Source organism: Cydia fagiglandana, chromosome 20 (assembly GCF_963556715.1).
Source record: "Cydia fagiglandana chromosome 20, ilCydFagi1.1, whole genome shotgun sequence".
In the NCBI taxonomy this organism is placed as follows: Eukaryota; Metazoa; Arthropoda; class Insecta; order Lepidoptera; family Tortricidae; genus Cydia; species Cydia fagiglandana.
Genome location: NC_085951.1, coordinates 2,582,326 through 2,594,754, shown reverse-complemented (window position 1 = coordinate 2,594,754; position 12,429 = coordinate 2,582,326). Strand labels below are relative to the sequence as shown.

Genomic DNA, 12,429 nt, shown 5'->3' with positions numbered 1-12,429 from the left:
AAGTAGGAAAGACAGTCATTCGTCATAATACTCATAATCCTTCATGATCTAAAGGCCAGTTGCACCAACCACACTTAACAGACTGATCAACATCACTCAACAGAGTATCTACTATGAATATTCCCATACAATAAAATTTTGCGAATGCTTTAACGGTGACAGATGGTTAGGTGCAACCGACCCTAAGACTTGCCCTACTTATATATACGAGTACTTACGTATAGGTAAGGTAGTAAAAGAGACAGTACGCCTCCATGATAATAACATTAATAACTGTACGTGTTTGGTACATAGCCCTAGTGAGGAAACACCTTTAGGTTTGCTTTGCATACTCAATTAAGAACCTCGGTATTTAAAGCCCTCCATGATCAGCGGCGTCCATTTCACGATCAGTCAACAAAATGGCCGCCAAAGATCAAATATCCGATTACACCCACTTCTTACAACTGCCATTAAAAATCGTTGGCTGTTGGGAATGGTTTCCCAACACCGACAGTGAATTTAAGTTAATATTAAACAATATCTACTTGGCCTTAGTTCTCTTTGTGCTTTTAAACTTTCCGATAACATTAATCGTGAATTTGTACACAGAGTGGGTTGATATTATGGGTAGTTTGGATAAAATAGCTGATGGCTTACCTTTGATAGTATCAGTCGTCGTCGTAATTTACTTTGCTTTATACAGAGAAGAGTTGTATGAATTAGTAGAATTTATGAATCAGAATTTTAAGTTCCATTCGGCGAGGGGTTTGACGAATATGTCGATGGAGGGTAGTTATACGTCAGCGAAGAAGTTTGCGTATATGTATACGGCTTGTTCGTTGTTTAGTGTGACGATGTATGTCACTCTGCCTATGGGTTTTCACTGTAAGTATCTAATTAATTTTATAGTTTTTTGATGCCAGACAAAGACCACTCACTTCTTCTTCCTAGTAGTATTCTCATGGCTGAGGGACGTAACGAATGTGGACGGTTCACCAGTCCTCTTCAAGCCACTGTCTTGGGCCCAGTGCATGCTAGCCTGCAACGCTGACGGTATTCTGTGCGCCCAACGCGTGGCCATACGTCCGTCCCTACGGCAATGAATTATTAGCTTTTCCAAGGCCACAAATACCTGTAGACAAGTCAGTATATTTTTTCTTTATCAGTTTTCCTGCAGAATAAATTCGTGATATCGGTGGCATGGCATGTGAATGTCTATTACCTACTGCCTATGCCGTTACATCGTTTATGAACGCCTCCGCACAGACATTCTCGAGTTGACTCTATTAGTAACTGCAATGGGCTTTTGTAGATAGGTACCTTTGTAATATTAACATGCTCTTATTTCGCACTAGCTTTAGTTAACTTATATCGCAGTGTGGACCCATCAGCCCCTGCAGAGCTGGGCATACATGGACGCTGAGCGGAGCCCGTACGTGGTAATGGCGTTTCTGCGGCAGTGCCTTGCGCAGGCCTTCGTCGGCCTCGCCGTCGGACAGTTAGGTCAGCTATATTAAGACTTTAACGGCTATAGCTAATAGATATAGGCACAGAATAAATAATAGTACTTACTAGGTACAAAAGATTCACTCTCTAACAAAACGCGTCTGTTACGATTAGGACAGATATCTGTCATATATATGACTGCTATGTGGCGCAAGCGCCACGCGCGGCCTTATGGCTGGCCACCAAAATTGGTGTGGGACGGATGTACTTGTCGCTACTTATTGAGACGCGACGAAATCACGGAGTGAGCCACGCCTGGTATAGGTATCATGAAATCAGCCGAAAGATATTTTTCACTTTTTCCTTTGCGTTGTTTAGGTACAATGTATTTTTCCAGGAGTATTCTTCGCCTCAAACTCTATCGTGCTCTGCGGTCAACTGGACCTGCTCTGCTGCAGCGTGAGAAACGCACGCTACACTGGCTTGCTTCAGAGTGGTGTGCCACACAAGGCCCTGTTACGAAATCCTGGAGCCTATACGATAGTGGACGATGAGCGACATAATTATATCTACAGCAAGACTGAGTTGGGAGATTCGGCGTACCATTACGATAAGAAAGTAGTGAGTATTTACCCGAAGATTTACGCGATTAAGTCCCGTGTTAGTTTTAATATTATTCACCCGTGGTTTTGCAAGAGCCATTACCTAATTACCTACTTCAAAAAGGCGTTACCATTAGTTGTTCCAAGAATCAGATAAAAAAAAATATTATAGGACATTTTTACACAGATTGACTAAGTCCCACAGTAAGCTCAAGAAGGCTTGTGTTGTGGGTACTCAGACAACGATATATATAATATATAAATACTTAAATACATAGAAAACAACCATGACTCAGAAACAAGTATCTGTCATCACACAAATAAATGCCCTTACTGGGATTCGAACCCAGGACCATCGGCATCACAGGCAGGGTCACTACCCACTAGGCCAGACTGGTGGTGGTGGTTCTGGTGGTGGTGGTAAGTCTGGTGGTACTTACATTTATCTTGTTTCCGCAGACCTCCCATTTATTGGATCGGCGAAACGTCTTTGGTAAGATAAGTTGTTACCTACTCGTACTTATTTATTTATTTATGTAAAACTTTATTGCACAGAAGAATAACTTAATGTACAAAAGGCGAACTTAATGCCATGAGGCATAACCACTAGAAAAAGCCACAAAGCCTCAAGTTTCTTTTTATTTTGTGTTTATATGTCTACGTCTACTCCAGAATTTGCGCGTTTAAGGGCTCTAGAGCTTGCAACAAATTGCATGCAATGTTTGAATTCAATAGATCGATCAAATTTTGCTGTAATACATCGAAAATCTAATGCCATTTGTTGCAAGGTCTATAGAGCCCCTTATTTATTTATTTACCTAAACTTTATTAGGCAAAATATACACAACAATGTAAATAAGCTTTTGGCAAAAATTTCATTTTTGGTACAAGCTTTTATCGCTGACTGTACTTTTATTTCCACAGACAACTAATATATATACTCATCGAGACAATTCTAAAAACCACTAACACAATTAGGTTGCGTTGTTTCATCACAGAGTTCCTATAACCACCTCCCTCCTGTCATTGCATTGTCACCCGACTTACGTATGTATGCAAAATTTCAGCTCAATCGGAAACCGGGAAGTGGATCTAACTTGCAAGATTTGATTACAGACAACGGTCATGTGAAACTAAATGAAAGCTTGTAAAATAGCGGACTTAATGCCAAATGTCTTATTTTTGTGAATTTTTCTTTTTCAGATATTTACGACACAGAGTTTGACCCCGCGACGGTGGATGCGCTGCGCGAATGCGCGCGCGTTTGCCAAGTGGTTGCCACGTACAAGAAAAAGTTGGAAGAGTTTGTGTCGCCGTTACTGGCTCTCAGGGTTGTCCAGGTCACGCTGTATCTCTGCACTCTTCTTTATGCAGCTAGTGTGGTGAGTGGAAGAGAGATAACATTAGGCCACGTCTGAGGACAAGTTTGAAGACTTCCTATCGCCGCTGGCTCTGTGGGTTGTCCAGGTCACGCTGTATCTATGCACTCTTCTATATGCGGCTAGTGTGGTGAGTGGGAGAGAGATAGTTTGGTACCTACATCATAAGAACAAGTCTAAAGCCTGGAGCGCCAAGTATCAAGAGCAAAATTGGACTGTGTACCGAAATAATATGAAACTAGTAAATTTTGTAGTCACGGTACATTTACTGCCATCTATTGACACGCGATTAAAACTTAAAATTAAATTGAAAATGTATAAATTAATCAAAATATGTTTACGGATAAATGATTTTTAATTTTTATTGTTCCATACTGACCCATGTTCTTTCACTAATGTGTTAAAATTGTTAAATATCAAACGGTGTCAACGCCATCTAGCCGAGAAGCCAAAGGTACTGGCGCCATCTATTCGAGAATGGCTTTTTCTTGATTTCCGAGGCACGTTTTTTTCTTAGACTTTATTTATCTTATACGGATTTATATCTCTGTTAATACGATCATGACTATCTGATCTGAATCCAAATCAGACATTATCATCACAAATATTTATGTATTTTTTGTTACAGAAATTTGAATTGACTACTGTGGAATATCTGGCCGCTGTAGCTTTGGATATCTTTGTTTATTGCTATTTTGGTAATCAAATCATTTTGCAGGTAAATAAACTCCAAGTACTTTTGACTGATAGTATAACAGTCACAATTACTATTAACCAATGATTTTCAGGTAAAACTACTTTTGACCAACATGCTCAGTCAAAAGCAGTTTTGCCTGTTTTTGTCGGTTAAGTTCTTTTGACCCTTTTGACCAGTTCACACTTTTGACTGCAACATATACACCATTCAGTTTTCACATGTAAAAATAAAATTTTATCGAGGTTTGAAAGTCAAATTTCACCCAACTCCCCCCATTTTACGGTAGGTCCTTGTTATATTTCACTACAGCAACGGGTAAAGGCTCTCTTGATTGTGCAAAAACTGATAAGTTGCATTTTATCCACATGTGAGGCAAAGTAAAATTTAGAGTTGGTTCCGTATGTTGACTAGTAGAATTTACTTTTAAATTATGATTTTGATTGATAAATATTTAATAAAATTCATTTGATATTGATATTGTTTTTTACGGTCAGAATTTTTCTCGCCTTGGTGTGGTGAAAAATTTTGTGTTTCACTCGGTGGCAAAATTTGTTTAACCTTAGTAACTTATTTGTGTTTTGTAACCGTAAAGGTTGACTTTACGCTCCTGGTTCAATTTTGGAATTTTTCGCTTGGTCGGGTAATATTAGCACGAGCTGTTAAACAACAACTTTGCCCCCTCGTAAAACAAATAACTATTGAAACACATAAACACAGACAAAACATCCTCCAGACTGAGCATAGTCGCGCTACCCCCTCTGCCACGCATACGGTAATTTTACTCCATGTTCGAGTCGAAAGTGTCTTTGTGTGATGTCCGTCTTTGAATGGACCAATCACGGCACGGGACTTCGCTCACCTCGTCCCGCGTACCCCCGCATTTTGGCATTATCGGTTGCATTAAATAATTGCTCTAAACTCGGTCTAGAGGATTCCTAGTCTATGCACATAAACATGATAAAAACCTGTCTGTATGTGTCCAGGCGGCGTAGCACGGTGGCGTTTTTATCCCTTGTCACCATGCCTGTCACGTTCTAACAAGTATGTTAGTGCGAAAGGGACGCGCATAGTGATAGTCGATAAAAATGGAACCGTGCTGCGCCCGCAGTCGAGCCGCGTGTCCACAGCCGCTTACCAGAGCGCGTGGCCCGCCATGGGCGTGCGCGCGCGCCGGCTGCTGCTCAACATCCTGGTGGCCAACAAGCGCCCGGCCACCATGCGCGCCGGCCGGTTCCTCACCATGGATCTACATACCTTTGTTATTGTAAGCATTCGTTGACGAGTACCTATATTCCCAACCACAGAATAAATAGTACTTGGTACAGACGGTTCACTCTAGCACATAATAAATAATAGTACTAGGTATAGAAGACTCACTCTCTAACAAAACGCGTCTGTCACGATCAGCGCCACGCGCAGCTTATGGCAAACCCCAAAATTGGGATCGAACGGATGGACATTTAGCTACCTGTAGCAAAGCGACGAAATCGCGGAGTGAGCCACGCCTGACTCTAGCAAAACGCGTCTATTATGCTCTGGTTTCCTAGGGTAGCGGTGCCGTCATATAGCGGCCGTCTCCATACAAATACTACGACATCCATATTTAGCCGTATTATTTAGTGGAGACGGCCGCTATATGACGGCACCGCTATCTTAGGAAAACCGATCTTTACGAGAGATAGAAGCGCAAGCGTCCGTTCTATAGCGGTGCGCGGCAACTACTACTGCTAGACACCAAAACCTGGTGTGGCCGCATGTATAGTTCGTAGGTTTCTAATAGAGCCCGAGCTAATCCTATTGTCTTTTGTTAAGTAAAACCGCTCGTGCCACGTGCCACAACCACCTACATAAAAAGTACAGTACTTCGGTTACTGAGTGCCGGCGAGTCGAACACTACAGAACCAGTCTAAAATGTGTCATCGAGATGCGTTACAAAGGCGCGGTATCAGAGAGCGCACCTACACTGGTTTTTTGAGCGTTGGACTAGCCCGCGCTCAGGTGCCAAATAGAATAATTAAGACCCTTTTTTGCAGGTAAGTAGCACGTGCCGTTTTATTTAACAATAGACAATAGGATTAGCCGTCGGGCTCTATTAGAAACCTACGAACTATACTTGTCGCGACACGACGAAATCGCGGAGTGACCCGTGCCTACCCAGATTTCACAATTTAACAAGATTTGACGTTACCATACATAGCCTTGTTTTACATAGTGGCCAATTATTTTCTTCATGACATCCAGTTTGCCCCTATATTGACCACATACATGCAGTATTTGCTGTATTCCCATTTGTCCCTGCCGTAGATGGGAATAAGCACATTTAGTAATCGGTTACATATAGGATTTTTTCCTTACAAAAAAAAAAACAATTTTAGTAGGGTAAATAGTAAATTACTGGCCACCGGCTAATAACTGGCCACCCTAAACTAATAATGAATTCTTTTAGTATAAGGTTTCAATAACTAGCCATATTATACTAAAATGAATTCTGTTTATAGATGAATATAGAATTCATTTTTAGTTTAGGGTGACCAGTTACTAAACAGTGGCCAGTAATTAAGTACCTTATTTTTCCAGATAATCAAAACTTCTTTCTCCTACTACACACTACTGGACAAAATCAATCACTAGCTCTACTAGTCATAACTTAAATTGAATAGAGAATAGAAAAGCACAAAATAAAACCATTATAATTCGGAAAGTGTTTTTATTTACGAAATTAATATACAGTTCTTGTTCATACATGAATCGCAGGTAGCCCCGAAATGAGCGCATAAAAGAAAAGACATTCAGTTGCTTGTAGCGCGTCTTATACAACCTTCATAAGGTTAACCCTTTCAACGCTAAGGACGCATAAAGTCGTCAAAAGTTATGGCCACAGTACCAAGGACACTTTACGTGGCAAAGTGTGTGAGTGATGTCTTATATGACGCTGAAAGGGTTAATACCAATCTAAATGCCGTATCTTCAGCGAGATGAATATAACATGTGTTTATACACAGCGAACGCTAAATGCTTAGTACAAACGTTTTTTATGAATAAAATTATCATTCAAAATGCCTCAAATGTAACGTAAATGAAGCCTAAAGGCTTTCGTGAGTCGTTTCTTAGAACTTTCTAATCTTTGTTATTTTTACCCATGACGTTAATATCAGTCATTTTATGTCAAATAGCAGTGAAAGGCATCAAGACCTTCCGAGAGGCTTAACAAATGTTTTATCTAAAAAAACGTTTACACATCAGCATAATTTATACAGCTCAAGGTTGTATAAGGGTTTTATTGCTAAAAGCACTACATCAGTTGCTAAGTCCGACCACTATAGGGGGACGGTTTGTTCTGCCTTCAACATACTATGCGTCGTTTAAATTATTTATGCTTACTACTTATTATACTTTATCAATTATTTCCAATATTATCATTACATTTCTGTCATCGATCTTTTATATACTGATCTCGGTTACTATCGGGTTAATGACGCGTTTACACAAATCCCATCGCCTTAAGAAACAAGTTCAACGTTAAAGCCGTAACGGACGGGCGTACCAGACCGCGATCTTGGTCCAGTCAGATTGTGTGAAAGGTGGTCCGTCGTACGTCCGTTAAGGACGCAGCTATAAGTGAGAGAAAGAGATATGCTGACCGGAAGGTCGCAGTCCGGTACGCTCGTCTGTAACGGCTTTAAGAAAGGTCCTTGATGTGAACCGATGTCGTATGACATTCGTAAATTAATCATATATAGTTACATACAGGTGTAGTGCATAATTGTTTTCCATCGTATTATCACGGAAACATTCGTATTTGTCATGCTACTTCAGTCAACTTCAGTACTTTTTGTCCCGAGACTGACTGAAATATTAAGACACGTTCGTACGTTTCCGTGAAAATACGATGCAAAATAATTATGTACTACATCTGTGCGGCGAAGTGACGAGTGTAATCGCTCCATTAGTTAACTAAATAATCTCCATTGCGTCGGGGCACTAATCCGATTAGTATAAGAGATCAGACCGACGCGGGGCAAGATTGACACTGGTATTCGTGACGTCACACTGTGTAACGACGCCATACTTGTTTGGACATGAGAATGTTCTGTTCTTGGGAATCTGTTCAGGACTATACAGATGTAGTGCATAATTATTTGCCATCGGAAACGTACGAACGTGTCTTGCTATTTCAGTCAGTTTCGGTACAAAAGTAATGAGGTTAACTGAAGTAGCATGACAAATGCGGACGTTTCCGAGAAAATATGATGGAAAACAATTATCAGTACATCTGTACCGACCAAATTTTACTATTGTGTGTCAACACCATAAAAAGTTATTATCGAAAAACAAGATAAAAATTGTAAACACAAAATAATAATATTATTAAGTGACATAGGCTTGTTAACAGCTTTTGATAAGGAGAGCTTTATACTTGTTTGCTACATAGTATTAAAAAAATGTCAGGCAATGGAACTAATTGTCCCTTTGAACGCCATATTGAACCTTATTAGAATGTACGAAGGTTGATAATGCGCTGTAGCCGCGCGCGTCATTTGACGTCCTTGACGACCAAAGGGTTAACCACAGACAAGACATCCTCCACAAGACAAGACTCCATTTTCGAGTCGAAAGTGTCTTTGTGTGACGTCCGTGTCTTTGAACGGATCAATCACTGCACGGGACGTCGCTCACCTCGTCCGCCGCACCCCAGTATTTTTGGCAGCCTCGGTTTCATGAAATAAAAGCTCTAAACTCCGTCTAGAGGATTTCTAGTCTATGGGGTTAACGTATTCAGTTTAACGATATACCAGTGTCAACATTGATCGCACTAACTTACATTAACCAGTTGGATATTGAATACACACACATACGCAGTCATACGCACAATTACATTTTATTTTGTATTCACGAGACATACTTCCACATTTTAAATTACGCAGGGAACCCGGGCCGTACATTGCTGCTTTTTAAATAAATTTATCACTACGCGCGACACTGGCTTAGCTATGTTATACAGGATGACATTTGAGTCGTGATCACTTTTTAATTTTTACTAATTCAAAGCGATAGTTAACATGAACAAATAATTTAAACCCTCACAACAGAAACTTAACAAATCAGTTTCTTTATCTTCAATGAACGTAGTGTTAACAATAAAAAAAACGAACAATACCTTTCAAATACTCGATCACGTATCCCATGTCATCCTGTATAACATTATTGTAAAAAAAAATCTCTTTCAAAAGAGTTAAGCCTTTAAGAAAGGTCGTTCCACAAATCGTCACAGACAAGACAAATAAATACGGAAAAGATGGCAACACTGACGATTTGCAAGCTCGTATGCTCATGTCTAAACGCCGAACACAATTTTCCAGCAATTGTTGATCAATGCGAGCAATATTGAACTCTAAGACGACCACAATAACGAACAACGCAACAGAGTACTGGTAAATAAGACTTGATTGCTAAAATTTCATTATTAAAAACATTTAAAAAAATGAATGGAAAGTCCATAAGTAAAAATACAATGAAAAGTGCACTCTATTGACGGTTAAATACGAATGAGAGTCGTCTGCAGGAGGTTTAACTACGCCGAGAGACAGTCAACGCTAGAAAACGACTTAGGCTCGAAGGCTAGGCCTAATGCTTATAAACTATCGGATCGTTATCCGAGGTTATATCTAAGAAGAACGCTCTCTAAGAGGGTAGACATTGACAAATAAAATAACCTGGGTGTCTCTCACCCTGTATAATACAGGGTGTCATGTGGTGTCGGTCACCCTATATAATACAGGGTGGCATGTGGTTTCCGTCACCCTGTATATACAGGGTATCATGTGGTGTCGGTCACCCTGTATATACAGGGTGGCATGTAGGAGTGATTTTGTTTGTGAATGCCTGTGTAAAAGACCCTGGTGGGTTGTTTGGCACACGCCGGGGGTCGCAGGATGCCAATAGAGTACACGAAGGGAGCGGGTCCATGCGGGCGCGCACAGCCGGTTAGCTGCGGGGACAATAAAATGAGTGTGATTAATGAAAAAAGTAAAAAGACCAAGCAATTGTTGGGTTACTCTACGCGTGCGATTTAAGTTACATTGCGGACTGTTGGTTACGTCCAATTCAACCGACCGATCAAAAACCGCAATGTAATGAAACTCGCATGCGAGTTCTCGCATCGAATGATAATCCCTGACAGTTAATTTTGAAATGGAGTAGCTGTCACGTAAAATATTTGTACTAAATATTCGTAAAATATTTTTATTAAAGTTTAGAACATTATTTTATTTAGAAATGTAATAAATATTTCGTAAAAACCTTTGCCTTTAATCATTTCCTTATATTAAGCCCAACCAAAAAATACCTGAAGGAACTGACATAGGGGCTATACTCGTAATTCGATGCGATAGTTGAGTGTGCTCAGAGCATAAAAAGGTCAACCACGGCGTTGCATGAACAAGAGATTTCATTTGGCAGGATTGGTCCTTAGGACCCAAAGATGGATTTAAGAAGTGGAGGCGTTAAATATCCCTTTGAAAGTCACGCCTATCGTGCGCGGTCAGTCATTGTGAACCTTATTAGAATGCACGATGGTTGATATTGGGATACAGCCGGCGCTGGATTCATGTGTCGTTCACGAGTGAGTGATTTGAATTAACTACATATATATTTTGATTGAACTCGCTCACTCTTTTCGCTCAGTCGCTCATCGATCTCAGTGTTCCTTGCGCGCTCTTTCCCACTCATGATTCGAAGGAGCCGGCCGAGCGAGGATCGAGTGAGACGATGCGAATAGGTTTCGGAGCGGTTCGGAAGAATTCGGAGTGTCGGGAAAACATGACGGGATCGTATCGCGTGATTCGCCATCTTGGTCGCACTTGTGGCTGTGTGTAGGTATCTGATTGATTGACATTTCCCTCTACTTAATCTTGAACAATATATAATCTACAGATTCACTAAGCGAAGTGAGCGAAATGAGTGATATACAGTATGTGTCCGACCATGGGGCTTTAATTCCAGGACATGATTTTACTCGCTAAACTGAGTTACTTTTACTATGGGACCAACCCTAAAATCGGGGAAAATTTTTTGGCTTTTCCATAGAAAACGTCGACATCTGATCAGCCTAAGAGTATGAAAAAGTCAAAATTTTTTTCGGGATTTCGAGGTTGGTGCCATAATAAAAGTAGCTCAGTTTAGCGAGTAGAATCGAGCCCTGGATTTAAAGCCCCATGGTCAGTAACACCCTGTATATCACCGCGAGCGAAAGATATGAATCAATCTTTTCAACTCGGTGAAGCGTTTTGCACATCTCTACGCTGAACGTGTTTGGCGGTGATCGGTTTGACAGTGTGTGTACTCACTTCTTCTTGTTCTTGGGCTGCGCGCGCGGCGGGGTGTTGGGGCGGCCCATGTTGAGGCCGGAGTACAGCTTGCGCTTGTCGGCCGGCTTCAGGATCTGGAACGAGCACATCAGCGTCTCGTCCACAGACATCAGGGCACCTGGAATACATTACATAATAACTTAGCTGACATATTTTTTTACATAAACAGCATCTTATTAAACAAAAACAGTAGAATGAGCTATGCTCGGAGTTATAGTTATAGTTAGTTATAGTTAATTTATTTATAAAATAATAATTTTACACGTCACATCATAAAAATATATCACAATTATTAATAGTAAATCACACACATATAAAACAATAATTTTGTGGTACCTACATCTACATATATCACATGCTTATTTTTGTCGAGTATGAATGTAGACAGTTAGTGGTTCGACTTTATACTTTTTTTTTTTAGTAACTAGGTAGGTACATACTTTTTACTTACTTAAGAAATCACGCAACGAATAAAACGCAGTAGAGACTAAGTAAGATTTCAGTTTTGATATGAACAAGTTATTGTTTCTAGCGGTCTTTATGTCATCGGGGACTTGATTATAGATTTTAGGACCGATGTAGTTGAGACACTTTTTTGCCTTGGCCAACCGCGTTCGAGGAGCGCGGAGCTCCTGGCCGCGCCTGAGGTGATACTTGGGTTCATCAGCGTTTGATTGGAACTGTTCTAGGTTACATATCACCAGCTTTGCTACCTCGAGGATGTAAAGGGAAGGTAGTGTTAGGATTTTTTGACCTATGAACAGCTCTTTGGCTGGATGATCCCATTTGACGCCGGCTACTACACGGATTGCGCGCTTTTGTAGTCTGAAGACTCTTTCACGGTCAGCGGCGTCACCCCAAAGATCTACACCATATGATAATATGGAGTGGAAGTATCCAAAGTATGCCTTCTTGACGTTGTCGGTGTGCAAACTTGGGCGCAGTCTAGTGAGCGC

General features: G+C 40.6%; 2 protein-coding genes across 2 annotated transcripts in view; one reads left to right on the top strand and one right to left on the bottom strand.

Annotated features, from left to right (window-relative positions):
• The first annotated feature begins 324 nt into the window (after positions 1–324).
• LOC134674397 (putative odorant receptor 85e) lies at positions 325–6,756 on the top strand. Its single transcript, XM_063532467.1, has 8 exons — positions 325–867; positions 1,360–1,485; positions 1,826–2,049; positions 2,490–2,523; positions 3,234–3,412; positions 4,038–4,127; positions 5,215–5,370; positions 6,684–6,756. The coding sequence occupies exons 1-8, from the start codon at positions 402–404 to the stop codon at positions 6,735–6,737; spliced, it is 1,329 nt and encodes a 442-aa protein (XP_063388537.1). The 5' UTR covers positions 325–401; the 3' UTR covers positions 6,738–6,756.
• Positions 6,757–11,448: 4,692 nt separating this feature from the next.
• Positions 11,449–12,429, bottom strand: part of LOC134674402 (serine/threonine-protein phosphatase alpha-2 isoform) — a 68,783-nt gene continuing 67,802 nt past the window's right edge. The window contains exon 7 of the mRNA XM_063532472.1: positions 11,449–11,591. Coding sequence (XP_063388542.1) covers positions 11,449–11,591 — 143 coding nt within the window. The remainder of the gene's footprint in view (positions 11,592–12,429) is intronic.